A 26,850-nucleotide genomic window follows, 5' to 3' on the forward strand; every position below is an offset into this window, starting at 1 on the left:
ATTTTATTGAAAATACTACTATTGCTCGTTGTTTTGTGCTGTAGGAGTTTCAGAGGGATGCAGATGAGCTGTTGCTGTGGATGGAGGAGAAGTTTAAAGTGGCTGAGGATGAGTCGTACCGTGACCCCACCAACATCCTCTCAAAGCTGAAGAGACATGAGGCGGCTGAGAGGGAGATGCAGTCCAACCAGGTCTGGTTGGACAGACTGGTTCAGGTAAACAGCTGCTTTGTGGGCCTCAGTGTAGCAACATGGACTTCAAACATCTTCAGTTTACACTTATATGCATCATAAATGCATCTGTTCGTCTTTTCAGCTGGGGCAGGAGATGCTTGCTGAAGAGCACTACAACAGTCAGAGCATCAGCAGGAAGTCTACTCAGCTCAGTAGCCGGTGGAGGAGACTACAGGAGAAGATGACCGACAGAGGAGACAAACTGAGACAAGCGGGACAGCAGGAGCAGCTGATGGAGCTGCTTCAGGTAAATACCAGGCTACAAGATCAACTATTGTCTGTGGTTTATTTAATCTGCACAAGTCTTCTCGAAATTTGAGCCTGTTTTAAACTTAGAAATACAGTGTTTGAGTTATGAATCACTAGTGTTTCACTAAAACCGTTTTCTGTATCAGCTGTTAGCTGCTAAGTTGTTCTTTCCATCTCAGGACGCGAAGCTGAAGATCGAAGCTATTCAGTGGATGCTGAACAATGCTACCAAAGGTCATGACCTGCGCTCCTGTCGGCAGCTGCTAAAGGTGAGATCACTGAGTCTGGATGAGATTCATACTGATGTCCAGTTCAGATGATTGTGGAGTTATTGTCAATCGGTCAATAACTACTGTGTCTGTGTTCAAAGGAGCATCAGCAGCTGGAGCAGGAGGCCAAGGAGCTGGCAGAGAAGATCAGCTCCATCATCAGCAGGGCCAAACACCTCGCCTCCAACCACTTTGACTCTCAAAGGATCCTCCGGGAGACAGACGCTTACCTCAAATTGTAAATTGACTGTGCGCTCTGTAGGGCTTAGCATCCTGTTTGAGCAGGGTTTAGAAGCTATTGTTGATTCCAGAAAGAACAATCCTAATATTTGTTTATGTAGCACACTCGAATTGATTAAATAAAACTAACATTTGAACAGTGCTTCACAAGAGCAAAACATGTTGTCAGACAATAGGATAATTCAATTAATTAAAAAGATGATGGCAAGATAATTTACCTTTATGTTGAGGATGTTGATTTATTGAACTCTGTGCTGCAGGTTCAAGTCCCTCCAGAAGCCTCTGGACATGCGTCGAGCTCAGCTTGAGGCGTCCTTGCTGCTGTTTGGGTTTTATCATGATGTAGATCTGGAGCTGAGCTGGATCTCTGAACATGTTCCCACCTATGGATTCACAGGATATGACAAGTCTCTGGCTGGAGCCATCAGCCTCATGCAGACACACAAGGTACAAACTGGATTACAGATCATTAACTAAAGTCAACTGGAATCTACGTTATTGACCTGATGGATTGTTTTGTGACATATGACAAGTCAGTTGTGTTGTTTAGAATATTTGAATTAAAAAAACAAAAACTAAAAAGACCTGTGTGTGTTTGTGTAGGAGCTGCAGGCTGAAGTAAATGCCCATCAAAAACATCTGTACCACATCCTGGAGAAAGGCCAGAGCTTGTCCAGATCCAGAAAACCAGACGGAGAAGAAGTGCTTCAGAGGTGCTGCTCTTGTCTACTTGTCAGGGATGTAGGAGGTTCTAAAAGTCTTGTGTTTAGAAGCAGTTATCTTCTTAAGCCAAAGTCTTAGGTGTGTCAGTGTCAAGTTATTTTGACTTTAAAGTAACTAATGATGTAGTGATGTAAGACTTCTCTGAAATGTAGTGAAGCAGAAGAGTGCAACCACTAAATTGGAAATAGATTTTATAGGAGGAGTTATAGTTTGTAAAACCACATTCAACTAATCAATATACTAATATAATATTACAACCCAATTACATAATAATATATTGTTAGTAACATGTAAATATATAATTGCTTTTTTGCAGGTGCAGCCATCTGAGTGCAGAGTGGGAGGAGCTCAAGGAGGCCTGCAACAGGAGAGCAGCTCACCTGAGCAAGGCCATCACTCGAGAACAGGTGAGAGAGTGGAGAGGGGCCATCATTTTAAACAGGTTGTAGAATAGTTATCTTTGTAGTGATATCCTGTACAGAAAAGTTAGAACATTCTTTTCCTTTACTGCTGTCAAATAGATCCTGATCCACACCAACAGATCAGTTGTTTACTCTGACAGGTGTCACCTACCTACATTGCATGTTGCATTAAGTTTTAGGTAAATGTGCTATCAGAACCTGGTTGTGTGTCTTGTTCTGAAATTTCTCTTACTGTGATCCATCTCCAGCTGTTGTTGGACTGTTCAGAGCTGGAGTCCAGGCTAAGCGAGATGCTCATTTTGGTGAACAGTGATGACTACGGCAAAGACCAAATGGCCACACAGAATCTCTCCACCAAACACCAGGTACAACAGAAGTCAGAACATTATCTCAACAGCAGAGGACCTGGATTTGTTCTTCCAGGAATCTCTAACATACTCAGTAACATTGTGGGAATATTCAGTAGTTTGTAGTACGATGAACATAATAATACTCATTTGTAACTTCACTATGTACAAAAGTTCAAATCATCATATTCAGAACTTCCATTCCATGTCCACCACATACAGAATATTATAGTCAAATGAAAATATGATTCAAAAAATCTGAAATATAGAAAATGTAAGATAATAAATATTCCTCTTTTTGGGTATTTTGTCTGTATAATCTCTTTATGGTTCTCTGCACAACTGCATTAAATAGTTCAGATTTGACTTTTTGTTTAAAAGCTGAAACGTACTGTAGCTATGTGGATATCAGTAAACAGTGCCCTTATGGTTCTGTAGGTATTAGAGGGCCAGCTGGAGGTGGTCCAAGTGGAAATGGAGGAACTGGGGGACCAGGTGGAGCAGGCAGTTCAGAACTGGAGTCTGGAGGAGCTCAGCAGGCCCTACAGCCGCCTCAGCAGCCTGAACCAGCAGCTACAGCACCAGGCTACTCTTAGGTAAAAACACAGAATCCTATCATGACCCACACTCAACCCCTCTCCCTGGATAAATGCTCACTTGATCGAAAAGATAATGTACAAAAATCTTGCTTTTAATGTGAGATTAGCTCCTTTTTATCATGTAAAAGAAATAATTCTCTTTCTTATATTGTTAATATTGACTCTATTGCAGCTCCTGGTTTCATACAGCTGATTAATGGCATTTGGGTCTCTGGGTATCTGGGGCTGCTCTTGTGTATTGTGTGATGATGATGATTTATACAGGTTTGATAGTTTGGCTGTCTTCTTTAACTCTGGTGTGTGTCCTACTATTCTTGTGTTTTCTATCAGGGCTCAGAGGTTAAGAGAAGTCCTTCATCTCCACGAGTTCATACGGGAATCCTCAGAGTTGGAGGACTGGATGATCCAGCAAAGACAGATTGCAGAGTCTCAGGACTTGGGCAACGACTACCAACATGTTCAGGTTAAATCTCATTAAAGCCACTGTCAGCGTGACTTTTAATAGTGCTGGTAGTGCCCTTTATTTTACTGTCCCTCATTGAATGTAAAAGAAAACAACTAAATAAAGAATAGGTTACAAAGAAAACGAGAAAAGTGCCAGCACTTTTGAACATGTATTTACTAATTAACCCGTGGTTCAGCACTAAAACAGCCTAAAACGAATTAATTAAAATCTATTTAAAAACTGGAGCTTTTGTTTGGGTAAATTCAAAAACATTATAATTCCTTAAACTCCCACAGTTGATTGATTGATAACTAAACAATTATCATCACTGGTCACTGTAAAAAGCTTCTGGATGATGTTTCAGTTGCTTCGTGGGAAGTTTGAAGGATTCTTAAAGCAGCTAGAGGTTGGAGAGGAGAGATTTCAGAGCTGCAGCGATGTGGCTGCTCGACTGATCCGCAGCAAACATCCACAGAGCTCTGCTGTCAGAGACACACTGGAGCAACTCGGGTATTTACAGCGTCATATAATTAGTCAGTATTCAGATGAATTAAAAATGTTCTTTACTTTTGAAAAGTCTACTAATACTTGTGATCACATGTTTAGAGAAGCAAGAAATGATAAACTGAACAGATAGAAGAAGGTTTTTGTGTTTATCTGTTTGTTTGTATTGATTATTTTTTGTTTCCCGCAGTGCATACTGGGAGGATGTGAAGAATGTGGCCAGAGATCATCAGGATCAGCTGCAGAGAGCTGAGGAATGTCACCGCTTTTACCAGGATCTGACCGACGCACTTAGACTAATCCAGGTATCCATCCATCCACCCATCCACCCATTCATAAAATGTATTTTTAAATGTGACCCTCTGTCTCTTCCTGTTTTTTTCCCCCCTCTATTCTCTCTAGGAGCGACGGAAGAGCATCCCCGATGATGTGGCAAAGGATTTGCGAGGAGTGGTTTCGCAGCTGAGGAGACATGAATCTCTCCTCAGTGAGCTGGCTGCCACAGAGTACCAGGTACAGACACGCAGAGATAAATGTAATGAGGATAATAATTTATAATTTTATCCAGTCAAAACAGCTGGAATAAAACACACAGTGGTGTATGATAGATGTAGAAACAACCCAGTGGAATGATGAGTCTGTTTGTTGTTTAGTTCATGGTGTTTTAATTTGATTTTATTAAACACTTGTTGTCATGTTGGTGCTAATCTGTGTATCCGTGTTTTTGTGATTCAGTTGCAGGAGCAGCTGGATGCTGTTGACTCCATTCTGCACCTCTGTTCACCTCAACTAAAGCTCAGCCTACAGGAGGTGCAAAAGGAAGTGGTGGAGAAATGGGAAGAACTCCGACTTCACACGGAAAAGAGGGAACAGGAGCTAAAACTGGCATGCCAGCGATACCTGTTCCTTAACACGGTAAGGACAATAATACATGTTCTTTATTATTTATTCCATCATACTACTCTTGTTTCACATGTGGTGTTGTGCTCTTCAGGTGCAGGATTACTTCCTATGGTGCAGCCAGCTGATTGGCGCGATGGCTGCTGAAGAGAGCATTAGTGACGTGGCCACTGCAGATCTCCAGCTTGCCCAACACCAGCAACTGTGGGCTGAGATGGAGGCCCGACAGGAGACCTACCAACAAGCACTGGACATAGGAGAGGAGCTGCAGACACGGGACAGGAGCAACGGTAAAGAGGTGAGAAGGACTCATTTTGAATGCATACAGTACGGTTGGTTTATTCTGACGTCAAAGCTGCATTAGCATGTTTACCCATTATTCTTTCAGGTATTGGAGAAGCTGGCTGCGCTGCAGGCAGAGAGAGACAAACTAGAGGATCAATGGAACAAGAAACAAAGCTGGTTAGAAACTGTTCACCTGGAACAGGTCTTCTACAGAGATGTGAACAACATGGACAAGACCTCCAGCTCACAGGAGGTACACTTATTTTTTTGTGTTTGTTCTACAGAAGAAAATCCAAATTGACGTTTGCTTTAAAATTTCTGCTATTTCTTCACAGATCCTTTTACAGAACAGCACTTTGGGAAACACAGTTGATGAGACGGAGGGTTTAATCAAACGTCATGAAGCTTTTGAGAAGCTGCTCTGCTCACAGGAAGACAAGGTCTACTCAATTCAATTCTCAAAACCAATTCTGTTTTATATCTTCCCGAGTGCAACTCACCATTAATTTAATCATCAATACATTCTTTCCATTAATAAATACCAATGTAATGCCAGAAATGACCACCTTTCAAAGTGGAAAACAAGCAGTGCCAGGACCAAGTAGTAGTTTTAGAAACTTTTTATCAGTCAGCTCCTGCTTGGGCCAGTCCTCCTCTGACTTTATGCTTTATTCTAAAACTCTCCCTCTGTTTGTCCAGCTCTCCTCTCTGAAGGAGATGGCTGATGGTCTGAAGAAACAGCTGAGCAGAGAGCAGAGCAGAGGGGTCCAAAACAAGCTCAAAGCAATGCTCCAGCGGCGTGATAAGATTAAGGAGCTGTCCATTAAACGCAGGGAGGAGCTGGAGCTTTCCAGGCTGCTGTGTATCTTCAACCGAGACACAGCCCAGGTAACCAGCATTAAATACACAAATAGATTCCATTTCTGTTACTGTTCTAAAAAGTTGAAAACATTTTCTTCAAATGTCAAAACATTAGAAAAAGTCTGTTTTGTTTTACACATTCATTTGTATCTTTGCCAGGCTGAGGAGTGGGTGTCTGAGCGGATGCAGAAGATGGCAGAGGACAATAAAGCTGACCTCAGCAATCTGAAGACCAAAATGAAGCTTCTTCAGAAACATCAGGTGTTTGAGGCTGAAATCCTGGCTCACAGTGAGATCATCAGATCTGTACTGCTGGTAAGACGAGACAAAGTGAGGTCAGGTGATAAAGCCTGATAATATGAGGTATGATGATTAAAACTGAGCTTTAACTACCTTATTTTGCCTCCTTAAAGACCAAGATTAATCTGCTCTACTGGTGCGTAGTAGCACATGTTAAGTGTGTTCACTGTTGGTGGTAGCTAGGTAGTTGTGTGGATGTTTAGTTAAGACGTATCTTCCTCTCTACTGCCAGAGTCACCACTTAAACAAAAATCTGTCAGCATCTTTACTTAGATTTAAAAAGTCTCACTACTATTTCCATCTTGTTTTCTGTCCCTAGGCTGGTGCGGAGCTGGTCTCCCTTCACCACCCCAAATCCAAGGAGGTGAAGAAGAGCTCAGCTAACCTGCAGCTCCACTGGGAGGAACTGAAGAAGGCAGTTGCCACCAGAGGGAAGGTTCTGGAAGATAACAGAGACTTCCTGGAGTTCTTACAAAAGGTTGAGGATGTGGAGGCCTGGATCAGACACAAAGTAGGAGATGAAGACATAGACGGAAAGATTTAAGAATAGTTCCTTTACAGCGTGTAATGTCTCTGACCTCTGTGTTTCAGGAAGTGATGATCAATGTTGGAGATGTTGGAACGGACTATGAACATGGAGTTCAGCTGCTGAAGAAACTGAGCGAGTTCAGGGGAACTGAAGATGGGGTAATTTGACTAATGTTTGACCTGTGACGAATGTCTGTCGATGACAAACTTTGTCAGTGTATAATAATAATAAAAAAAAAAAGAAATAAATAGCTAAGAATCAACTTCTTTAACTAAATGTAAACAATAACATAACTTTTTTAATCTAGGGCTACGCTAACAGCTGTAATTGTAATAAATGCAGCATTCACCACATCTTCCTGATGATAAAAGTATATTTACCTGTAGGAAGTGACAGTGGATGATGCTCACATCACAGCCATCAACAGACTGGCAGCCAGACTGGAGAAGAGACAGAGCGCTGATGAGCTGGCGACCGTCAGACAGAGAAGACAACAACTCAACGACAGGTAACACCTGTGTGTTTAAGCTCATATCTGGGGGTTGTTTTCCCAAATTTTACACTCAGTGCTTCATATCTTCCAGGTGGAGTAAGTTTCATGGAGATTTGATCAGTTACAAGAAGAAGCTTGAGGGGGCGCTGGTGGTCCATGCCCTCATCAGAGAGCTGGAGGAGGTCAGAGACAGAGCCAACGAGAAGGTCAGTCATCTGTTGCTTAAACTTAGAAGTACACTTGTTAGGATTTACTGGGACTAACAGTGTTTTCTTCTTGTTCCTCCACTCCGCCTTTAGATGTTGCTGCTGCATGGTCAGGACTGTGGTTGTGATGTGGAGAGTGTTGAGAACCTGATCCGACGCCATGAGGAAATGGAGAGAGAAGCCCGGGTCATCAAGGAGAGGTCACAGGTGAGACAAGACTCCACCTCGTTTGACCATCATCATTATTTCTAGTTCAGACTCACAGTTCAACATCCAGAAGAAATTTAACGATGAGACCCTTCAGAGAGCCTGACAGGGTTCCTTCATTAATTACACAGGAATCAAACTCGTGACTTTTAGTGTAAAATGAATCTACAGTGACTTTCTGTCTCTCACCTCACCAGGCTCTGGACAAGCAGGTGTCAGATCACCTGAAGGCTCGGTCAGTGATGAGCAACAAACTGAAGAACAAACAGAAAGAGGTCCAGAAAGGTCTGAAGACTTTGGACAAAGAGGCTAAACACAGGTGATAAGTTATTATTAGCAGAAACAGTAGCTTGAGTTTAGTTAAACAGGAGCTCATCTAAACTATTTCAGTAAAGACTTGTTGCTGAGTTGCTTTTTCTAGTTTGTTTAGTGAAACACAGAGATATGTAAGAGAACTAGAATCATAAATCCTACAGTTTTCACTCTCTCTTCTCATTCAAATCATGACTTTTCCTGTGATAACACAACTCATTTGGCCAGTTGGCATTAGATCCCAACACTCTGGAGCAGATTACCCACATTTCACTGTACTTTAAAGTCACCTTTTTATTTTTTTTTAATAATTCTCCATTTCATATCCAGAACATCATTTCACTGAACAGAGTTATGTCCATAAACAAAGATGTATATGTATAGTATGTATATATATATATATATATTTAGTTCTGTTTGTCAGATTTGTTCTGGCTCTAGTTTTCACTTGGTAATATTTTATCATTTAAATTTACCATCACTGTTACCTCTGTCTGCTTCTGAGCCTCGGGTGCTAATGTTGGATGTGAGTGAGCAGATGGACTCAAGGGAAATCTTTGTTTAGGAAGGACAAACTGCATGAGGCTCACGAGCTACAGCTGTTTAAAGCAAACCAGCGGCTCCTGCTGGAGTGGAGTATCAAACAGAGCAGTGAGATGGACGAGAAAGGCCTCCCCAAAACCAGAGCTGAGGCTGACCAGCTCATCGTGGAGCATCAGGACTGGAAGGTGAGTGTGTGGTGAGGTACACGTGTTTTGCTCTGGGAAAACAGTCGGTCAGACATTAAACTCTATATTCTTCCAGACGGAGATCGATGCCCGTGCTGAGCGCATGGACTCTGTTCGGGACTTTGGTCTGGGTCTAATCCGCTCTGGCCACAGTTCAAAGGCAGAGATCCAGAAAGCTCTGAACCAACTGGAGGAAGCCAAAGCTGGACTGGACCAGGCCTGGCTGAACCGCAACATGATCTTGGATCAGGCTCGCACCCTGAAGGTGATGATCCACAATAAAGTGTGAAGTGTTAAAATGTGTGTATTTGTACTCTGCATGAATAATAGTGCAGCTAATGATCTGATGCTACATCAGCTGCAAGATGCACCTGCATTTAGTTTTCGTCAGCAATGTACAAATAACAGTCCAGGTCCCCTGGCTCCCTCCTGCTACTGTGACAGTAGAATATCAAATATCAATAATCAAATAAAGGACCAGAACTTGTTTTTATCACAAAAAAGATTAAAAGAAAAAAAACAGGGATTAACATTAGACAAATGATGATGTAATACAGATCTTGCTCATTGTGTTGACAGATTTTTCTCTTAACTCATGTGCATCAAAGGTATTTTAGTTCACTTCTCCCTGCAGCATTTATGTTAACATTTAAAGTAGGTGACACTGGAGTCAGCATTTTCTGAACTAAACAGAAGCGCTGCACTTTAAACAGGATTTCTGTAGGTTTCAGGCTTCTTTTGCTAAATATTATGAAAGGTCTTTGTAATGGCCAGTACCAGAATTTATGAATAAGTATTCAGTGTGTCCAGCAGCAGGAGGGATTTCATGGAATGGGTCTTTTGAAGTGGATAATGGAGTTTTTCAAGCGAAACTCTCTTTGTAAAGCTGAACATGACATTTCCATTGTAATTCACATAAAACCCCCTTTCTTCTAATAGTTCGTTCTATGCAAATCAGGGCTTGTTAACATGGACTGATTATTGTGAGCACAGGTCCTGAGCACAAATCCATTTCACCTCTCACCAGGACGTTGGTGCACAATAGCACAGGGCCAAGTAACCTTCTGGTTAGAAATGTAATGTAAGAAATCTCTGCAGCATCATATGAAGCATATCAAGTGTGAGAAACTCAGCATGACAGATTTCTGTAGTGTTCACAGCCATCAGCCACAGCTTCAGTGATTGTGCTGACTCTCCTCTCTCCATCCTGCAGATCTTCATGGCCTCTGTAGAGCAGTGTGAGAGCTGGCTCAGCAACAAGGAGGCCTTCTTATCCAATCAGGACCTGGGGGTAAAGATCATCTTGAAAAATAAAATTAACCAATATGTGGGAATTTGCATTTATTAAATACCATATTATTAGGCAAAGATTGAAAAGATTGTATTGTCAGAGGCTAACTGCAGCGTTTTCCTCTGACAAAGATTTCCTTTGGTTGTGTTTTCAGAGCTCTGTGACAGAGGTGGAAACTCTGCAGAGGAAACAGACTCAGTTTGAAGAGGCTCTGGAGGCTCGGGTGGACCAGATGGGCCAAGTGGAGCAAATGGCCCAGAAGATGATCCAGCAGAAGCACTACGACGCCGACAACATCAGAAACAAGAGCAGAATGCTTGCTACCAGGTCAGAGCATCAGCACTGTCAGTGACACACTGAAAAGCAGGTCAATTATAAGGTTGTGGTCACTTTTATTTTCTCTTTTCTACCGTGAAACCCAAATGGAAACAAAAATGATATTTGTAAAATGTGTTGCAGATCAGATTCAACCTTCTCCTTCCGAAAACCTGAAAGCTTTCAAACTACACAACCTGTCAAAATGTCTCAGTTTTCTATGACATGCACAGCATACATATTTTCAGCTGCAGTATTATAATTGCAATAACTGGATACAGAATTAAACAGAAAATCCAACAACCCCACTGAGCAGCACCAGGAGACAGTGGACAGATAAAAAAGGAAAGTTTAAGGAAAGTCTACTCTTAAATATAGAGAGGGTCATTTACAACAATGTCTACACTGTATTTTTGATCAATTTGATATATTAAGTGTTCAATGTGGCCCCTTTTTATTTGTATTAAAAGCCTGTCTGTGTGTAGGTGGAGTCAGCTGCAGCAGCAGAGCAAATCTCGTCACAAAGCTCTGGATCAGTCACTGCAGCTGCAGCAGTTCTTATCCAGCATCTACCAGGTACTCTACTAGTTTATGGTAGCTTACTGTATTCTGCTGTAGTGTAATGTATTTAGTTTTCCAGATGTGTGTTGTAGGTATAAATGTGTGTTTGTATTTTTCAGGTGTGTTTGTGGCTGAATGAGCGCAACGCTGTGGCTTTGGATGAGAGCTGGAGGGAACCAACCAATCTTCAGGCCAAACTGCTGAAACATCAGAGCTTTGAAGCAGAGATCCTCGCTAACCGCAACAGAGTCGACACACTCCACAAGGTGGAATCTCTGTTCGAGTTCGTTGAGTTTTAGAGTTTTAAACTTTGGGCGTGAGGACGTCTTGGTCGATCATCGGGGTTTAGACTTGGTTTTAGGATTCAGGTTAGGATTGGATTCGGTAAGTCTTGGAAAGAGACATTTAGTTGTGGTGGTTGAGATTAGTGATTAGTTAGGTTGAGATTACACCTATGTATGTCTATTTTTGTGAGGGCATTCACAAAAATAGACATACATACTGATAAACATTATTCTGTTATTCAGTTTATCTCATGTTGATTTGTCCTGCAATTGTTGCAAATAGTCCTATATTTGAAACATCCAGTCTGTAACATTACGCTAGATTAGAAAAACAAACTTAAGGTACCTCACCTGTGCCAATAAAACCTAGATCTACTTTTACCACAGTGCAATGTTTTGACTACTAGATTAAAAGGCTCCCCGTTGAATTGTTGTTGAGATGACGTAGTAGTATATTTTGCCTTATGTGGCAGTTATATCCAACCAGAATGTTAAATGGTAAATGGTCCGCACTTATATAGCGCTTTTCTACCTAGCAGGCACTCAAAGCGCTTTACACTGCATCTCATTCACACGCACAAGCACACACACATTCACACACCGATGGCAGAGCTGCTATGCAGCTGACCTGACTCACCGGGGGCAACTAGGGGTTCAGTATCTTGCCCAAGGACACTTTGGCATGTGACGTGGCAGCCGGGAATCAAACCACCAATCCTATGATTGGCAGTCAACTGCTCTACCTATTGAGCCACAGCCACCCCAGAATGTTCCCTTCTTAACTTTCGTAACTTATTGGACTGAAGGTTTTGTGTTTTTCAGGAAGGGGAGAAGCTGTCGTCTGTGTGTCGCACAGGTGACACGAAGATTCAACCTCGACTCAGGGAACTAGCAGGAACCTGGGACGCTCTGATCCAGAATTGCAAGGAGAAGAAAACCAGACTGCAGGAGGCCTATCAGGTACACACATTCAATTCAACATTTTTTTTTCCTTTCATCAAAATCATCCAAATCTCGAATTGATCCATCATCCAATCGCGTGAAACTATTTTTCGCATTTATCATTTCTCGGTATCTGTGTTCCCAAATGGCAGATTTTTAATGTTTTCTTCTAGTAGTTGATTGAGTTAACCATAATAACATTCATGTGTGCGTAACGCTACACGCACACACATTGGAAAAGGTAATCCATACAGAATTCACTGTGTTTAGGCGCTGCAGTTCCAGCGTTCACTGGATGACATGGAGCAGTGGTTGGGTTCAGTGGAGAGACAACTAACCAATGACGACAGTGGCAGTGACCTGCCGTCGGTCAACAGGCTGCTGAAGTCTCTGCAGGGGCTGGAGGAGGAGGTTGATGGACACAGAGACAGAATCCAGGTACACATATTTCCCGGAGCCAAGGTTGACGTCTTTTACAACAGTCAGAAGTCTTCTAGCCACTGAATCAGTCAGGAGTTCTTTTGAAAATGGTCTGTTAAGACTGTGTGATGGGCACAGAGTCATAGTGACTTTAGTAACTGTTCCTTCAGTGTAAACTGACAAAGTAGTATTGTATCATAGAGATGCATTTGTTTAGGAAGTAGTAATGGTGGGTATTTGTACTGCACATGATATGTTTATTCAAAAGGTTCTGGTGGACACAGCGAAGACTTTTCACTCTCAGGGGAACTTCCTGGCTGAGGAAATCCTGACCCGAGTGACGCACACAATCAACAGGTATGATAACAATAAATATATCGTATGGTCAGCTCTTAGAAATCTGTAGAAACATGTTGCAAGCTAAGTTCAGAAGAGTGTCAGTTTACTTAAAGACAATGCTGTATGATATTAGAGCTTATCTTAACCAACACAAACACCAGGGGTTAATGGCTATGTTTCAAGGTGTCCTTGGACAAGACACTGAAACCCCACAGTAGTGTCCTGTCTACTGCAGCGGATCAATAAAGTATATTAAACAATTTGCAATTTGAAAACAATCAGTCGTTCAGCACTAATCTATTACTAGTGTTCATGGTTTTCAAGGTATTATTATTAGCTTGTGTTATCGTCTGTTCTGTCAGGTACAACAGTCTGTCTGAGCCCCTGCAGAGTCGCAGGGACACTCTGGAGGCCTGGCAGGTTCTATTCCAGTTCTACAGAGACCTGGAGGAGGAGGTGGCCTGGCTGAGCGACAGACTGCCTTCCATCACTGCTAAAGACTTGGGAAACTCCCTGAGCAGCACCCAGCAGCTGCTCCACAAACACCAGGTAACTGACATCTGCTTCTGGGTCCTTTATATTAGATTCAAGTGAATAATTAATCATTAAAAATTCAAACTAGACAGAAATCCTCAGATTACAGAAACTGTTTGGTGTTTGTCATTTTAAAAATAACTTCCAGAGTTAAAGAGTTTTGCTTTTTGTTCATCTTAGGAAGATATTTTTATATATAAAGTTTATTTTAAATAAAAGGCTTTTTAAAAAACAATTTAGGCTGTTATGCTGGAGATCTCAAGCCGCACCCCACTGGTCCATGCAGTTCAAGAGGCGGGGCATAGTCTGGTGAGGAACCAATTACTACTCTGCATTTTTGTTGCAAAATCCAGTGCATACAGTGTGTATTTACATACAGTAGCAAGAAAAAGTTTGTGAACCACTTTATCTAATTCAAGAGTATTAACAAATATAATGTGCCTTTCTGATCTGCTTTATGGAGAACTATCAAAACCTCACAATGCGAGTGGAAAACGTATGTGATAATAACCTCAAAAAAGGTTATTGGAGTCAGCTGTTAGCATAAGTTAATAAAATGAGTTTGCATGTGTGGAGTAGAGCTACTTCGACTGACAAGAGACTCTAACTTTTTGAGTTTGCTCCATACAAGAAGAATACGCTTATATGGGCCATGCCTCCCCAAAAGGAGATTTCAGAGGATCTATGATCAAGAATTGATGATTTACATAAATCTGGAAAGGGTTACAAAGTGATGTGAAAGACTTTAGAAACTCCAAGTGTATCAAAAACCTCTTCAGGATAATGTGAGAATGTCTGTACGTCAGCAAAACTCTGTAGAAGTTGGGTGATGCATCAGGACGATGAACCAAAACACAAGATGCTACAGAACATAGTTTTTCCAATAGCACTAGGAGGTTTTCAGGGTTGATCTCAATAAAGACTTTTTTTGGTTGTTAATATTTTAGGCACATTAGATTTGTTAACACTCTTGACTTAGATGAAGATCAGATCATTTTTTACATATTTTATGGCAAATGAATGCAGAAAACAACAAAATTCCTAATTTTCTAATGCACAATTATTGTTATTCTACTGTGAGTGTGTAACACAGGAATTTCCCATTGGCTTTAATAAAGTGTCTATGTATCTATACACTTATAATGTAAAATATTAGATCATTTATTATGTCTGCATCATGTTCTCTGACCCTCTCAGGTAAGAGGACGCCACTTTGCATCTCATGATATTCAGGAGCGTCTGGAGGACCTAAAGATCTTACACGAGGACCTGATGATGGAGGCAGAGAAGAAGGGGAAACTCCTGCAGGAGGCGCTCAGCATCTACACCTTCCTCACTGAGGTAACATTGAAATGGGACTAGAATCAAATCACATAACATTAGGTTTAGTATTAATAGAAGTGTCCTCTCTCAAATCCTAAAATAAAGACTGCATTCATTTTAGGTTTCAGGTAAAAAAGATTAAGAACAGATGTAGGTGAAGGCACCAGTTGATATGGTACTGTTAAGGGTTAAGGAACAGGAGAACTTACACAACTGTGTTTGTGTTGAGGTGTCAGAGCTGGAGCTGTGGTTGGAGGAGCAGCAGACAGGTTTAGAGTCTCAGGACTGTGGGAGGAGTGAAGAAGCAACGGAGGCTCTGCTGAGGAAGCTGGACTCTGTGGATGTGGAGTTGGACAACCACAGGAGGACGGTGGATAAGCTGCAGGCGAGCGGCGTGTTACTGCAGCACCTTGAACATCCCAACAGGTAAAGGCAAAGTTTGGTTATTTCTATCAACACCAGTAAACTAGGGAGTTACTGCAAATGCAGGTAAGGATAATTAGTGCATTACATTTTTGTTTTGAGCATTTTGGACCTTTAAAATGTGCCTCTGTCTGTCTCTCAGCCACCTGGTCAGCGAGGCTCTACCAGCGGTTCTTAAACACTTTGAGACTCTCCTGCGACTTTCTGCCTCTCGTCGAGCTGCTCTGGAAGATCAGCTCCGACTCTACGTGTTTGAGAGAGAAGCAACAGAACTACAAACATGGCTGACCTCCAAGAAGGCTATGGCAGAGTCCCAAGACTGTGGACAAGATCTGGAGGATGTAGAGGTGACTCACATGAGAAGAAGATAAAGTTTGTTGTATTTAAATAAAATAAAAATTGATGCTGGTTTTTCACATCTCCTGTGTGGAATTTACCCCACAGTGTCTTGCATCAGACAATTTCTCCTTCCTTATTCTACTCCTTTCTCCTCCGTTCATTTTTAGGTCCTTCAGAAGAAGCTGGAGGTTCTGGTGTCAGAGGTGTCTGGTCTGGGACGGAACCGGCTCACGTCAGTACAGCAGCTTGGCCGCGGGCTGCAGCAGGACAGTCAGGCTCGTAGGACAGATGATGCTCTCAGCAGTCTGTGGGACGACCTCAACAGCAGCATCAGGACCAGAGAACAGGTACAACACTGTCACCTGTGCACTATGCCCGTTGGGATATGAAGACAACTGTGTCATAACTGTACCGGTCCATGCCGTACAGTATCTGCAGTCTGCGAGGGAGATTCATCAGTTCAAGCATGATGTGGACGAGTTGAAGGGCTGGATAGCTGAGAAGGAGGCTGTGCTGGATTCAGAGGATCAGGACCACGACCTGCAGTCCATCCAGACTCTGCTGAGACAACACGAGGCTCTGGAGGTAGGAAACACACAGCAAGACATAAAAGCTGAAAACATGACATCGACTTTAGGGGATCGACTGAAACCACTGTAACAGATATAAGCAGTGATGCGGCATGGAGCATTTTAATCAAAGAATAAAGTGTTAAACATAAAACTGTTCGAAACCATAAATTACCTGTACAGCTTGAGCTACAACTCACAGATCATTACTAAAGCTTGAAATGAATGTAATTGCTTTATTGCTTATGTCTCCTCCTTCGTCAGAGGGATCTGAGTTTGATCTCTGAAGAGGTTGACAGAAGCAGAGATGAAGGCCGGGCTCTGATTCAACGACAGCCTCAGGCCAGATCCTCTGTGACACAAAAGCTGGAGGAGCTGGAGGCCTGCTGGTCGAGCATCCAGGACAGGGCCTTCCAATGGCGCACCAAGCTGAGCCAGGCTGAGGATGTGCAGAAATACTTATCCCACGTTACTGAACTTGTGTAGGTTCATTATTTATTTCCCAGTGCTTTTAATGCAAAATATGTGACATACATGAACTAATATCAATGTCAAGCTGTCCACAAACATTTCAGAAAGCTGCATCTGTCAGTTAATTGTTAACTAGGTTGGTAATGAATCAGTTATTTAGAATTATTTTCAAGCATATTTGCCTAACAGTTTTTCAGATTAAATTTTGTGTGGGTTTTCTGTGTTTCAGTGGTTTATATCAATACTTAGACATTTTCTTTGGGTTGTTTGAACAACATTATACATTCAAAGATATCACTTTGAATTCTTTGAGTGTTGTTTCAGGCCCTTTTCACTATATCTGACATTTTATATACCTGATAAAAATCAGTTCACTGCGGAGATCTTCGCCTGATTAATCATAAATAATCTTAATAAAGCTGCTTGGGTTGTTTCGTGATACCATTTTTAGCTGTGGCCTTATTCTATGCAGTATTTCACATGGTTTCAATTCACAGATTTTGAATACGTACTGTTCCAGTTTTGAAAAGTCTAGAAAATGTACTTCAAGAAAGCTTTTATATTTTATATTTTAATGCTGAAAATGTATTGCATTAGTGTATAGTACTAGTAATTACTATTACTAGTAGTATAGCTACATGCTGTATTTATGTTTATAAAGAGATTTTCTAGGATATAATATTATAGGTCATTAAAGATGGAGACTGAGTTGGGTGTCCCATTTCCCAGGTCATGGCTAAAGGAGATGCTGTCTTTGGTGCGAGGGGAGCAGAGTATGGAGGGAACTGAGCTGGAGCAGCTAATTAAAAAGCACAGCGAGTACCGCATCCAGATTGACAGGCACCTCAGCAAATCACAGGCTGTGAAGGATGAAGGGAAGCGCTTGATAGAGGATGGAAACTTCATGTGCCAAGAGGTAGCTGAGCCACAACAGACGTAAAATCTAACAGTGTTCTAACAACAGGTCAACAACTTCTTCTACCCTACTTCCCCAGGTGGAGGAGCGTGTTCATGAGCTGGAAGGACTTGAAGCACAGATGGAGAAGGTTTGGGAGGAAACCAGGCTGCTGTATGAGGAGGAGTTGGAGATCCTGCTCCTGCAGAGGGAGCTGGATCAGGCAGAGCGATGGCTGAGCTCCTATGAAAACACTCTGACAGTTGAGGACTATGGGGTAGGGTTTTTCTTTTTCAATTTGAGGTTCTTTATATTTTACATGCTTATTATCATTTCCACATGGTGCAACATATAACAGATTAAGGACAAATTTAAAACAAACAAAAACTGCAGACCACACTAAAAATGAACAGCACAGCACTGATGCTCTTTCACTAGTAGCAGCATTTTGACATGTTAGTTGCATTGGGACGAAACAGGCTGCGTATGAATTGTTAAAGGTTAAACCAGCGGCTTGAGTTGTGACCTGTGTGTCATTGTGTCTGCCTGTCACGCTTCAGATGTCGTTGTTAGCAGTTCCACTAAAGAGATGTTCCTTCTGTGCTTCTCACATTGTTTAATTTTATTAACTATTGAAATGATTAGTATATACTATAAATATAAATCCTCACAAAAAGATCAGACTTTTACTTTTGACTTGTTTCATCAAGCTGATAATACTACTTAATACTTCTGAAGGACTTGTACCTGAATATTTTTACGCTGACATTTGGTATTTTTACCTAAGTAAAATATTCTTTGATCTTATCCACCTAAAACAAAACAAGATGATTAAATGTGTCTTGTACTCTTGGGTTGTCCAGGATTCTGTGTCCGATGTTATGGAGTTGCTGAAGAGACAGGAAGACTTGGAGGCCATGATCCAGGCTCAGACAGAGCGCTTCATTGCACTGCAGAAGAAGAAAACACAGGTTTGTTGGGTGACATTAACAAATCTCTGTTTCTGTCCATTACTGAGACTTAGTGTAGGAGTTGTTTCACCTTTCCACAAAACTACTACTTCAAATAACAATAAACATCGACATCAGCGCCCGAATTGCGCAGGGATACAGGAATGACAAACCTTAAACATTTCGGAGGCCAATGACGTCTGAATCAGTGACTTTTTTTAACATCTTAAGTTCAACATAACAGAAAAGTTACCACTCACTGAAATAAGGCTGAGCTGTGAAAGGTAGAGACAGGTTATTAATTAACACCAGTTACTAACTGAAGAGTTGAGAGTTGCTTGTACCACATTTATTAAAAACATCATCATTGTTTTTTCTCTCAGAGAGAGAAGAGACTGGGTCTTCATGGAAAGGAGGACAAAGACCTTCAGGACAGAAGACCTCCAGCTCGAGTTTCTTCCCTGAGAAGTAAATCACTGGATGTAAAGACCCCTCAGATTTCTTCCCCTAAAGACGTACTTCCATTCAGCAATGACAGGCAGGCGGACAGAACAATGAAGCCGTTTACGCTAGACAAGAAAACAGACGGTGCTCAAGTGGAAACTAGTCTTAACAGCTCCTTTAGTCCCCCTCTCAGTCTGCCCCCCCACCTCCAACCAATTTCTAGGTTTAGCACCAGCAGGACAGCTCCAGAAGAATCAGCAAACAGTCCTCCCACAAGTCCCAGCTCAGGCTCGACTGCAAAGCCCAGTACAAGTCGAATCAGATCCTCAACTTCTGAACTTACCCCTGAGGTTTCAGCTGACCCCTCTTCTCCAAAACGTCTTGAGTCACCTCCACCCTCCTCCCCCAAACCTCCCCCATACCGTCAAACCTCTGTCTCTGAGCCTCCTGAGGAAAACCATCGCCCCAGATCCAAACCTCCTCTTCCTCCAAAGCCCAGAATCTCCATTACAGAGCAGACAGTAGGCCACCACTCAGAGCCCCCAAAACAACCCAGGAAACCAACTACACCACGTGACTCACCCCCACCAGTTAGACAGCTTGTTGCTCCGCTTGAACCACCAACACCCCCACCTGTTACAGAGAGACAATCTACACCTGAACCACCAACACCTTTGAGGAGAAAGAAGCTCGACAACCTTGAAACACAGGTCAACGATCTTCCTGATGCTACCACTCCACCTACTGCTAAACAGCTTACACCACCCGACTCTCCAGTTGCTCCACCAGTCACAACAGAGGATTCTGATTCACTCGATCTTACTCCTCCAATAAGAGAGCTGCCTCCGTCTCCTCCAGAGCGACAGCAGATGTTAGAAACTGAGCCAGAGGAACAATCTACACCTAAGGTAAAAACTTTGAGTCAGGTTTCAAGTGTGAGCTCAAGGTTTGTAAAAGGAAAATTATCAACATGATTACAGTTAGTAGAACTGTACATTTATTGTTTTAACATAATGTACCTTAATGAGATGCAGGTAACAGCAGTGGAGTCAGGTAGAATGAAGAGTGTGCTGGAGATCAAGCTGAAACATGGAGGAAACAAGGTGAGGGCCTCCAGAAAAACATTTAGTCTGAACAGAGATTTTTCTAAATGTGTTTTCAGACTGAAAGTTCAGTTGTGCGTGGAACCTGATTCATTTGCTGCTCAATCAACTAGAAGGCTTTGAAGTGTGTCTGGTCTAAAATTGAACATGCATGACCTGCCAGGTGTTCAAACATCTTAAATTGAGTTTTAGTAACTTAGAAAACCAGCTTTCTTTTGAAACTTGTTAGTTTATACCTGTTATGAGGCGAGAAGGTTATTCTAAAAATAGCATAAAGCATAACCGGAGTACTTGTTGATGTATTTTTCTTGTTGGTGGTGCAGAGTCTGGAGCACTGGGAGGAGGTTTTTGCTGTTCTGGAGGGAGAGACGTTCAGCCTGTTTAAAGACAGAGCAGCTGCTGCAGAGGTATGAGACACTGACAAAACATTCAACCTAATGTCACAGTGAAATATTTAGAGTTAAACTAAACTTTTTTTGGCCACAAATCGCACTCAAATCTCCAAAACTTTCATTTTAATACTGTCATCGGTGAAACACTCCAGTTCGAAACACATGATTTTATGTGTGTTGTTCCACAGGGAACCTCTAGGTGGCCTCCTATTAACATGGCCGGAGCAGTTTGCAGAGAGAACCCCTACTACAGGAGGAAGGAGAACACATTCAAAGTGATGTAAGTAAACATTAATATATATTTTACTACTAAAGGAAATAATGGAGTGAATGAATAAAGAGAGAGATGATGATATACAACAAACGTACATTCTACACCCTACATGTTTGATGAGTGTGAGACAGATTCTAAATTGGATCTCAGCACCACTGAGCACCCTGGAGATGTCAGGACTCAGCTCAGTTACAGTGTGTGTCCAGCCCAATTGAACTTTATGTCCACCTTTAACTTCACATGCAGCCAGTCTGCGGGAATGTTTTAACATCTTCTACAAATAAAGTATAAATTACACGAGAAGCAGTTTCAGAAGCTCCATCTACACAGCCACCAGACTTTGTCAGCCTCATGTAGCAGGACACAGAACTGAGCGGTTGAAGCCTTTTGTCGATATTTTATTCACCATTTTTAGTTAAAACTGTTTTATTCATATCTGTATTTTTGACAAAGCTGGGGAACAACTAGAAAAAAGGACTGAAAAGCTGCATGTAGGGCCTACCGCTGAGTCGGGTGATAGAGTATTTTGGCTGGTGAATTGTATTCTTGTAATGGTTTTCTGTTTTGGTTGACTGTGTGCCACGCCGTGGGTGTGTGTGTGTGTGTGTATTGGATGACTGTCCTTCAGACTGGAGGATGGCAGTCAGTACCTCTTTGCAGCGTCCAGCAGAGAGCTCCAGCTGCTCTGGGTGAAGAAGCTCCGAAACTGCCCCAATTCTGCCAGCAGTGACTCTGACGACTCAGGGTGAGCACACTGACACGTACTGCAAACTGGATTTGTGTGGACCCGCTCTGACATATGTCTCAACCTCTACTCCACACCCTAACCTCAAACTAAATCCAAATTATAATTATAATTAGTTTTTCTCATGGTACCTACGTACCTAATGTTGCCTTTAAACATTCAGATGCGTGTTTACGTCACTGTTTTCTATTCATGTCTATTATAATCAACTTGCAGAGACTAGAAACGTCCCACAGAAACTCAGCTTTAAAATAAAGACCTATGCAGGTGAAGAACTGAGTCTACAAACAAGTGCTGAAGTTGGTTTGGCCTGCAGCTGCATGCATGAAATATTTCACAGCAATTAAAGTGTTTCTTAGTGTAATAATTTATCCTATCTGCTAAAATACTTTTTCCAAAATCAAGTAAAACTAATTATTTACAGTTTTAATTATTATATTATAATTAAAACAGTTTACACCAACAAAGAAGTGACTCAGGTCTGACTAACCATTCACTAACAGACAGATTCTATTCCCAGTGCTACAGATATGACTCAGTCAGCTGAGAACATATTGAGGATTGATATAACAATATCTTGGTGCTTATTTTTACAAGCAGCCAGATGATTGTTGTTTTGATTGAATTGTTCCTGATGTAAAGAATTGCACTTATCAAACGGATTTTCTGAAATGAACAGCGGCTGATATAAAAGCTTTGCATGGACGGTTTTGAGGTCACACAGGACGTCTGTCAGTCAGAAGTGTTTCAGTCTGAAGTGGTTTCCTTCAAACAGTGTCAGGTAATTTGACTCTGACTTTCACATCTACCTGTTCACACTGTGCTCTGTGGGGACACCGGGTGCCGCTCAGGTGGGTGAGAGGCCAAAGAAATGAAACTCCCTGCCAGCAGGATTTTTCTTTAATGAGATACTTTGACAAGGTGAATTACATTCAGCGGGTACACAGTGGTGGAAAAACACACGGTGGCACTGGACACACATTACATCTGGTTTAGTTTGGAGCACAAAGATGAAATGCACTGTGCTGCAGAGGAAACTACAGCAGAAATATAACCACAAATGATTTCTGCAGGAGAGATGTTTAGGAATAGTAACATAACAAGGAAGCTTTGTGACTGTAGCAGTTAGGAATGAAGCAGAGACATAAGGTTTGTCCAGTAAATCAACCTGCAGCCATTGTTCACCATTAGAAATATGCCTGTGCCTCATGTTTCCGGCAGAATGTTGCTGACTCAGCAGCTCTGTGATGGTGGGAAACATCAGAACTAAGTGAAAGTGTCAGAAGCGAGATTGTTAATCTGAGTAAACAGGAGTTTTCTCCCAGTCACATCAAGTCTGAATTGAAGGTTTGTAGGAGGGAGAGTTTCGACTCTAACAGGCTTAGTGGAAACAGGATCAGTTTCATCCAAAGCAGGATCATCCGCCAAAAGTGAGCACACAGTCAGAAGAGCAATACATCTCTCTCACCTCTGTTCCCTGAGAGAGAGAAAACCAGGTTCTTCACAGACACAGAATTAGCTAAACAACGAAGCAAGACTCCAGTCCTCAAATTTCTTCATTTAACATACACACACAAGACTTTTGGATCCATTTGAAACACAGAACTCCAAATGTTAGATTGATTCTTAGATGTTTTGCTTGGTTTAGCTCTCCTGCTAAAACAGCATCAACAGAACTAAAAAACTAAAATGAATGCGTCTGTTGTTCAGGAGAGCGTCGTCTGTTAACCTGAGTTTGGAGAAGTTGGCCGAGGGCCCAGACGATTCGTCCTCAACCAAACCTGTTGACAGCACAGTCGAGAGTCTGGAGAGACAGTCCTCCACGGAGGCCCAACCTCCTCCCAAACCCCCCCACACCTACTACAACAGACACCGCTACCCTGAGGGGGGGGAGGTCAATACCACAGGTGAGGCGACGCAGCATATTACTGCACGTTAGCAGGTAAACAAATCTGTCTCTTTGGTTGTCTGAGTATTACTCGATACACTGCAGGTACACCGATCCACCAAAGCCAGCCTCCTTCAGATCCTCCCACCGCACCCCCAGAGAACCAGGACCTGCCTGCTTCCTCCCCATCGAAGATGAGCGTCTTCAGAAAGTTTTTCACAAAGAAGTAGAGTACTGGTCACGAGCCCTTCCTTCCTGATCACCATTATGTCTCCTTCATCCTGGGAAATCCAAGTGGTGCAGGTGACACAGTTACTGAAGGTGTATGGGGGGCTCTTACAAGACTTAATGATAATAATTAATAATGAGGCTTCGTTGTTAATACTAAAGAAAAAATAGAGATTTAATGCAAAAGGACAAAGTTTCCTTTTTATTTTTAAGTGCTTTTAATAAACATCACTAAGTCAGCTTCAGACAAAATAAGAGTCATACATGAAAAACCTGCCTGCAGCCTAAGGCTCTAAGGTGTGTCCACTTGTTTAATCAGCTGCCACAGGTTTGGTTTTATAGTCATTCGATGTAATGTTCCCAATGAGCTGTGGGGTGCTGGAGTCAAGCTACAATAACTAACCTGCTGTTCTTCCGTCACTGTACGTTAACGGTGTTTAGGAGATGAAGATGGAGAGACGTGAGGTAAAGACAAAAAGAAACTTCACCACTGACTGATTTTACTATTTAAAGCCCTCACTGCTACAGGCCACTCTCTTTCTTGGAGTCACTACTCTGTCTAATGCCAAAGACACATATTTGAAGATGCAGTGCTGCCTTTCTTGCTTATCTCTGCTGAGTTACACATAAATCAGAAATAGAGCCTTTAGACTTTATGTCACTGCAGAGTTTGTCTGAGGATCTTTAAAATGAAAGAGATCCAGTGATGTTTGTCTGTTCGCCCATCGTTCCACTATAAACCGCTAATTCAGCTATTATAGAGGTAGAATTTAGAGAGATGTGTGATGTTTGTGTTGCCACAAATGAGACTAAAGCAACAGCTGCTGTAAGTTTCTTTTAGTTTGACGTTTCTACAAAAAGCAGGTCTGTTCTCTGACTGATCTGCAGCAGGTTTACTTCTGGTCTACATTTCTAAAGCAGCGACAGGCGGATGTTACTTCTGACCTATGATGGTCTGTTTCCATCTCCTCTGATGAGAGTCTGCTCGTATGTCTGATCTAAAACAGTTTCAAGAGTTTTTCTCTATTACACGATCTCGACCTTTAGAAAAGTGACACTTTGATGACTGACAGCATCAATTCGAACTAATTTGTCACATGTAGAATCAGAAAACATTTCTCCAAGACGTCGTTCGGCAGAGATGATGCTCTGTGTTTTAGTGATTCTTGTGTTTTTTTGTAAACTTTAGTTACTGATTCTCTGGGAATGAACTCCATTTATTTATTAATGAGCAACAAATCCAAACATCTTCAGACTCATCGTCTCCTCCATTCAATCAGATCAATAAGTGAATCATTAAAAATAATGAGTCAGATTAAGACGTGACAGAAATCAGGAGTTCATACACTTAATCACTTTGGGAAATTAAAGCCAATTGAAGTGTGTGAAAGTCATTCAGACAGCGACTCCAGTTTATGAATCCTAAACATCATAAACATGTGATGTAACGTCGTCATTTCTGTGGAGCTGTTTCTGTCGATCCAATTAGAACAATGTTACTTAGGGTCCTCGTTGATCTCATCGATTGCTGTAACACTGTAGTCAACCTGTCTCCTGTGAATCCTTCGCAACTAAACGAGTGAGTGTCTGAACCCGACTAACGGAACTGTTAAACGCTGAGTCACAGAGCTGCATGTTGAACTACAAGATCAGATCAGATTTATTTATTTTTAATGTTGTAGATGAGTGGACAAAATATGATATGTTGAATATCAGTGTATGTGTAATTTGTCATTTATGTCAACTGTGAACATGTTGTCATTATGTTAACAGAACGATTCCCCACAACAGCATATTTGTGATCACAGTGTAGTTAGGGTTAGGGTTTCTGGAGCAGATTAACAGCAGAACTTCATCACTAAACTCATTGGTTAATAAAATGGTTCCACGTTTCATCACAGCTCCTGATCCTCTGCTTGTCGTTTGTTCTCGTCTTCCTGTAACAGTCTCAGGCTGCAGTAAATCTTAGCTCGAGCTCTAGGGTCCAAAATCAGAATGGAGGCACTGTGATTAGAAATACTGTAGAATCTCAGTTTAACTTCAGTGAGTGCAGCTGGACCAGCTCTGTGCTGACTCAGTACCACCAGTACTCCACTCTACCTGACTGGACTTTGCCAGACTTGACTCCACCTGTTGACCACCACCAGGTAGAGAGCTGACTTTTACCAACATCTACTGTAAATACGAGTGTATTAACTTGAACTCACACAGTTACTCACTGATTTTATTGGATTTTAATGGATTTTAATCTGTTCTCCACTCGTCTCACTCTATTGTGAAGATTGTTCAGGAAACTCTGTTATGTCTCATATTTTGAGTCGTCCTGTTGGAGTCTGTGTCTGAAACAGACAGAGGAAATAATCCAGTAGTACCGATGGTCACAGCTAATAACAAGTCCTGTGCTTTAACTCGAATTGTAAATGACCCGGACCTGGACCCGGACCAGAGTTTGGACTGCAGCCTGGGACTGCTGCAGTTCCTCCTCTGCGCCTCACGGCGTCGCTGTCACTTCAGTAATGAGCGTCCTCTCCTCCCGGAGCTCCCGGCCTCGGTCTGCGGGCTCCAGCCGGCAGATTGTCCGGTTCACAAGTTTATTTTCAGCGCTTGACATTGATTGAACCATTAACCCCGCGGCGCCAACACAGCTAATGATTTTCCTGCTTGTTGTTCTGCTGCATGTCAGCGGGGGTTTCTGCGCTCACACGTTGTTCTTGTGCTATTTCATCTTCGGGGTTCTCCATCACTTGGCGTTTCCACAGCTGGAGATGTTTGGTTCAGAAGACAGAGAGTGATCGGAGCAACGGGACCTGTTAATACTATATATCACTTCTAAATACTGCTGAGTCCAACCCATGAACTACATGTAGTGGACTGCTTCAGTCTGACAGTGAAGGAACTTCTTAAACAGCAGAGACCGGCTCAGATCCACTCACAGGCTGGAAGCTGGTGTGTGGCTCAGCGGGAGGCCGCTGTGACACTGACCGCCTCTGAGCGCTCTGGGACGGGGAGGAGCTGACGGCGGCGGCCGCTGCTCGGTGACTGCAGAATGATGCGTGTCTGTTCTTCTATTATAGGAAACAAACACTGGTACAAATAATAAGTCAAACAGCTGCAAACATCATCAGTTTTCTGCATTTGTTCTTTTTTGTTTTCAAGACATCATTTCAGATTAATTGATTGATTAATTGATTAATTGATTAATTGACTGCAGCAGCGCTACATAACCCTAAAAGTTACGACAATCTAATAAAACATTTCTAAATCCGCA

At 42.1% G+C, this 26,850-nt stretch overlaps 1 protein-coding gene across 1 annotated transcript in view; it reads left to right on the plus strand.

Annotated features, from left to right (window-relative positions):
- sptbn5 (spectrin, beta, non-erythrocytic 5) overlaps nucleotides 1–25,482 on the plus strand; it is a 40,542-nt gene extending 15,060 nt beyond the window's left edge. The window contains exons 29-80 of the mRNA XM_026340008.1: nucleotides 45–215; nucleotides 316–480; nucleotides 662–751; nucleotides 853–989; nucleotides 1,252–1,438; nucleotides 1,595–1,704; nucleotides 2,031–2,121; nucleotides 2,385–2,501; nucleotides 2,922–3,079; nucleotides 3,413–3,545; nucleotides 3,892–4,037; nucleotides 4,222–4,336; nucleotides 4,434–4,544; nucleotides 4,767–4,946; nucleotides 5,026–5,229; nucleotides 5,320–5,469; nucleotides 5,552–5,656; nucleotides 5,916–6,104; nucleotides 6,237–6,392; nucleotides 6,697–6,888; nucleotides 6,969–7,064; nucleotides 7,293–7,414; nucleotides 7,491–7,605; nucleotides 7,699–7,812; nucleotides 8,010–8,131; nucleotides 8,690–8,852; nucleotides 8,929–9,117; nucleotides 10,066–10,143; nucleotides 10,298–10,470; nucleotides 10,944–11,034; nucleotides 11,139–11,285; nucleotides 12,126–12,263; nucleotides 12,516–12,683; nucleotides 12,934–13,022; nucleotides 13,367–13,553; nucleotides 13,779–13,847; nucleotides 14,736–14,879; nucleotides 15,091–15,287; nucleotides 15,427–15,631; nucleotides 15,791–15,970; nucleotides 16,053–16,208; nucleotides 16,457–16,674; nucleotides 17,393–17,579; nucleotides 17,659–17,835; nucleotides 18,422–18,529; nucleotides 18,892–19,860; nucleotides 19,987–20,055; nucleotides 20,379–20,462; nucleotides 20,636–20,727; nucleotides 21,350–21,466; nucleotides 23,177–23,373; nucleotides 23,460–25,482. Of these exons, the coding sequence (XP_026195793.1) occupies nucleotides 45–215; nucleotides 316–480; nucleotides 662–751; nucleotides 853–989; nucleotides 1,252–1,438; nucleotides 1,595–1,704; nucleotides 2,031–2,121; nucleotides 2,385–2,501; nucleotides 2,922–3,079; nucleotides 3,413–3,545; nucleotides 3,892–4,037; nucleotides 4,222–4,336; nucleotides 4,434–4,544; nucleotides 4,767–4,946; nucleotides 5,026–5,229; nucleotides 5,320–5,469; nucleotides 5,552–5,656; nucleotides 5,916–6,104; nucleotides 6,237–6,392; nucleotides 6,697–6,888; nucleotides 6,969–7,064; nucleotides 7,293–7,414; nucleotides 7,491–7,605; nucleotides 7,699–7,812; nucleotides 8,010–8,131; nucleotides 8,690–8,852; nucleotides 8,929–9,117; nucleotides 10,066–10,143; nucleotides 10,298–10,470; nucleotides 10,944–11,034; nucleotides 11,139–11,285; nucleotides 12,126–12,263; nucleotides 12,516–12,683; nucleotides 12,934–13,022; nucleotides 13,367–13,553; nucleotides 13,779–13,847; nucleotides 14,736–14,879; nucleotides 15,091–15,287; nucleotides 15,427–15,631; nucleotides 15,791–15,970; nucleotides 16,053–16,208; nucleotides 16,457–16,674; nucleotides 17,393–17,579; nucleotides 17,659–17,835; nucleotides 18,422–18,529; nucleotides 18,892–19,860; nucleotides 19,987–20,055; nucleotides 20,379–20,462; nucleotides 20,636–20,727; nucleotides 21,350–21,466; nucleotides 23,177–23,373; nucleotides 23,460–23,584 (8,193 nt within the window). The 3' untranslated portion in view covers nucleotides 23,585–25,482. The remainder of the gene's footprint in view (nucleotides 1–44; nucleotides 216–315; nucleotides 481–661; nucleotides 752–852; nucleotides 990–1,251; nucleotides 1,439–1,594; nucleotides 1,705–2,030; nucleotides 2,122–2,384; nucleotides 2,502–2,921; nucleotides 3,080–3,412; nucleotides 3,546–3,891; nucleotides 4,038–4,221; nucleotides 4,337–4,433; nucleotides 4,545–4,766; nucleotides 4,947–5,025; nucleotides 5,230–5,319; nucleotides 5,470–5,551; nucleotides 5,657–5,915; nucleotides 6,105–6,236; nucleotides 6,393–6,696; nucleotides 6,889–6,968; nucleotides 7,065–7,292; nucleotides 7,415–7,490; nucleotides 7,606–7,698; nucleotides 7,813–8,009; nucleotides 8,132–8,689; nucleotides 8,853–8,928; nucleotides 9,118–10,065; nucleotides 10,144–10,297; nucleotides 10,471–10,943; nucleotides 11,035–11,138; nucleotides 11,286–12,125; nucleotides 12,264–12,515; nucleotides 12,684–12,933; nucleotides 13,023–13,366; nucleotides 13,554–13,778; nucleotides 13,848–14,735; nucleotides 14,880–15,090; nucleotides 15,288–15,426; nucleotides 15,632–15,790; nucleotides 15,971–16,052; nucleotides 16,209–16,456; nucleotides 16,675–17,392; nucleotides 17,580–17,658; nucleotides 17,836–18,421; nucleotides 18,530–18,891; nucleotides 19,861–19,986; nucleotides 20,056–20,378; nucleotides 20,463–20,635; nucleotides 20,728–21,349; nucleotides 21,467–23,176; nucleotides 23,374–23,459) is intronic.
- The last annotated feature ends 1,368 nt before the right edge of the window (nucleotides 25,483–26,850 follow it).

The sequence above is a fragment of the Anabas testudineus genome, chromosome 22 (assembly GCF_900324465.2).
Source record: "Anabas testudineus chromosome 22, fAnaTes1.2, whole genome shotgun sequence".
In the NCBI taxonomy this organism is placed as follows: Eukaryota; Metazoa; Chordata; class Actinopteri; order Anabantiformes; family Anabantidae; genus Anabas; species Anabas testudineus.